Source organism: Varroa destructor, unplaced genomic scaffold (genome assembly GCF_002443255.2).
Source record: "Varroa destructor unplaced genomic scaffold, Vdes_3.0 BEIS01000001.1, whole genome shotgun sequence".
NCBI classification, from domain to species: Eukaryota; Metazoa; Arthropoda; class Arachnida; order Mesostigmata; family Varroidae; genus Varroa; species Varroa destructor.
In genome coordinates, this window is record NW_019211454.1 from 4,958,863 (window position 1) to 4,961,927 (window position 3,065).

Below are 3,065 nucleotides of genomic sequence, written 5' to 3' on the forward strand. Positions count from 1 at the left end.
AAAACTATCATAAAACTAAACTATTATAAAAAAAAAAAAACTATCGGAATTTGCTAGCGCGAAATGATTCAGGTATAGAATTTATTTAGGAATAAAGTTTTCAATGAGGCAGGCATACCGTAAGTTGCGACTGAAAGAAATTGGACATCGGCGATTTTTCAGGCTAGTTCTCGCTGTTTCTAATATAGATCCTATGATTATATACTGTACTAGACACAAGTAGACGACTCTGAGATGATAAATGAGAACAATCTGCTGTGCCCAGTCGTGTGTTTCGCCATTATGACGTTATGCTTGAACGAAAAATATGCTCGGCATAGTCGTAAGTTACGCAAACAGTGGTAAAAACTTGAGCCGTTTGTAACAGTGACCTGACTGAAACTCACTAAGAAACAAATCACGTTGGCCATAAGGCACCGAGCATAGGGTCGGTTGTGCTCAAGACAAATCATATCGTACACCATTTCTTACTACATTCGGTTTAAGCGGTTGCAACATGCTTGTTCTATCGGTGTATGCCTCATGCGGCTTTCACATACAATGCACGTACAAAGAAACAGCAGTATGCAAGGAAACAACAATGATTATAGTGGCTTACGAGCCATAAAAAGTAATTTTTCACGTAAAGAGTCATTCGAGAATATGAAGCTACAGTGCGAAACATTGTAATTACATTCAGCTATATTTATTCAGCAAACGGACTATTTTGCCATATCTACCCCATCATATTAGACAGATTATTAAGGTAATCATCCTGGCTATCATCGATAATATCTTTAGACGATTCCAGTCCTTCATGGATGAACGCAAAAAACTCGTTCGAAGCGAATTCAATCAACATCGCTGTAGTAAGTTATATTTCTCTTAGTGACCTTAGCAGGCAACAGCCAGTCCTAAACGAGCAGGCAAATCTACTAAAAAAAAATGTTAAACAGTTGGGATTACCGATATAGAACATACAACTGTTCATTTTTATTCAGAACCTTATATGCACAATTTAAAATGAACCCGTTTGGATTAAGCTAGAAATGCACACAAATCCACTAGAATGCCATTTCTTTGATAAAGGTCATTGTTTTTTATTGCAAAGTTTATATGAGTTGTATGCAATCATTCTCCGCATGGCGAGCATGTGTTTATGGTACATATTTATATTACGGATAAGAATGCAATAGGTGAAATTTCTGTGTCGATAGATCAAACGTTGGCATCCTTGGCCGAGGTACGACGCTTGAACCCCTCTTAATCCCTAAAAACAGTGAAAAAAACAAAAATCAACCTGTTGCAGCACGCTCAATTAGAGGATCTAGAAATTAAAATAGGTAGGTTGTTCGCTAAAGCTATCACGCCCGAAAACCCGCAGTGCTGGTAAATAAAGAACCCGACGGATGTTTCAAAGAAGAGTTAAGCATTAGAGTAAGCATGGTACTCTCGATAGAGATTATTGCAACTATTGGCCCTGAATCCAACACTTGCTCCCCATTAAATGGATTTTGCCTCGGTACTGGTCGTGAGTAAAAATCTGACTCAATGGTTTTTGAAAAGTAAAACAATATCGAACCCGAAATGAACCCTGTGGCGCTGAGGTAAAGGACAACTGTATTTAGCTAATAAAGAGAGCGTAATCGACCACCTACCGAAATTTCCAACTTCCGATGCTATCTATGTGATTGTTGAGACTCTGTACTCGATTTGCTGGGCTAGATGCTGGGCCGATGAGGCTTACTAGCGTAAAAGTGTTTTTTCCGCTGTGTTAGGATAGGCCGGAAATATAAATGAATGTCAAATATTATTTTGGTCTTCAATTTATGTTTTTCGAAAGTTCTGAAGTCCGCATTTCGAATGAGCTAAAACAAAGGAATAGATGTAGATGATTGAAATAAACAGGGAATTTAATTATGTGACACATTTATAATTTATACATTTACTGCCATGACTAATACTGTGTTACAAACGTGTTTTGGGGTGTTTCAATCACGGTATTACATCTAATCTTGTAACATAGGATTATAAATATATAGTGAAAATATATATTATACATATCTGCCTATAATAGTATATTATAGTATGTGCGGATTTTTATGGTCGTTCCAGTGACTCTATTATTAACTGATATTACGGTACCTTATGAAAAGTTTATAATATAATATCATGGGTACATATAAATAATAAGGGCGCATTCCTATTGCTAATGCGGGGCAGATCAGATTTTTATTATTTCAGTTTTTCCTAATACCTGCTGTTACCTCAGCAAACGTGAAATGTAAACTTTCGAACTTCCAAGAAATGGTTTTTCAACCTGTCAAAAAAGTTTTAGTTCATCCTGTATATCAGGCGACTTCGAACAATAGCGAAAAGGTATTTTGGTTCGAAGAATTAAGAATGCCAATTTAGATATGCACTGGCCACATCTACAGTCTTCACTAGGTGGTATCATTCCGCATTGCGGAGCAAACCATGATTATTTTGGCCAGTTGCAACGCCAAAAGTACAAAACGTAAACCTTTCGAGTCCTCATCCACCTCCTCTCAATCACACGTATTTATGAAGCTTCGTACAAGGGAGTCTGTTTTTTTTGTGGCCTGCTTCCTTAAGGGTGCGTACAATCTAAAAAATTCTTGTTCCAGTCCGGAACAATTGTAAAATATAGTGTCCTATTCATTCAGTTTTTTTTACTACATGCCCATGGATTGAATAGGCTCAAACGGACGAAGCATTCGTTCGGAGTGCGTTAAATCAGATCTATCCGATTCACAGGCACAGCTAACCTACACAACAGACGCAGTCCTATATATACATTTAGACGAGATTAATGAGGTAAACGCTCATTTCGTTATGATCTTCAGATCAGTCATTTAGACGAAAGGCTATAGATGACACTAACTTCAGTTGTAGTCGAATAAAAGTGTGGAAATGGGAAAGGTGTTGTTCAGACATCGTAGGATCATCAATGAAGATCTACAGTTTTTGAACATTGCTAGTTCATACTTATCTGACAATACAAGTTTGTGTGAGGAACGAATATCCAGCCTACGCGCTGATATTGTATATATGTTTGTGTATAT

General features: G+C 37.2%; 1 protein-coding gene across 8 annotated transcripts in view; it reads right to left on the reverse strand.

Annotated features, from left to right (window-relative positions):
* Window positions 1–990: 990 nt before the first annotated feature.
* The window catches only part of LOC111251794 (uncharacterized), a 14,151-nt gene continuing 12,076 nt past the window's right edge, over window positions 991–3,065 (reverse strand). For 3 of the 8 annotated variants that reach the window (XM_086977238.1, XM_086977240.1, XM_086977239.1), the window contains one exon: window positions 993–1,249. In XM_086977238.1, coding sequence (XP_086833364.1) covers window positions 1,070–1,249 — 180 coding nt within the window. In that variant the 3' untranslated portion in view covers window positions 993–1,069. Of the gene's footprint in view, window positions 1,250–1,637; window positions 1,749–3,065 lie in introns of all 8 variants that reach the window. The other 5 variants (XR_002673979.2, XR_015318977.1, XM_022808842.2 and 2 more) reach the window with 5 other exon arrangements.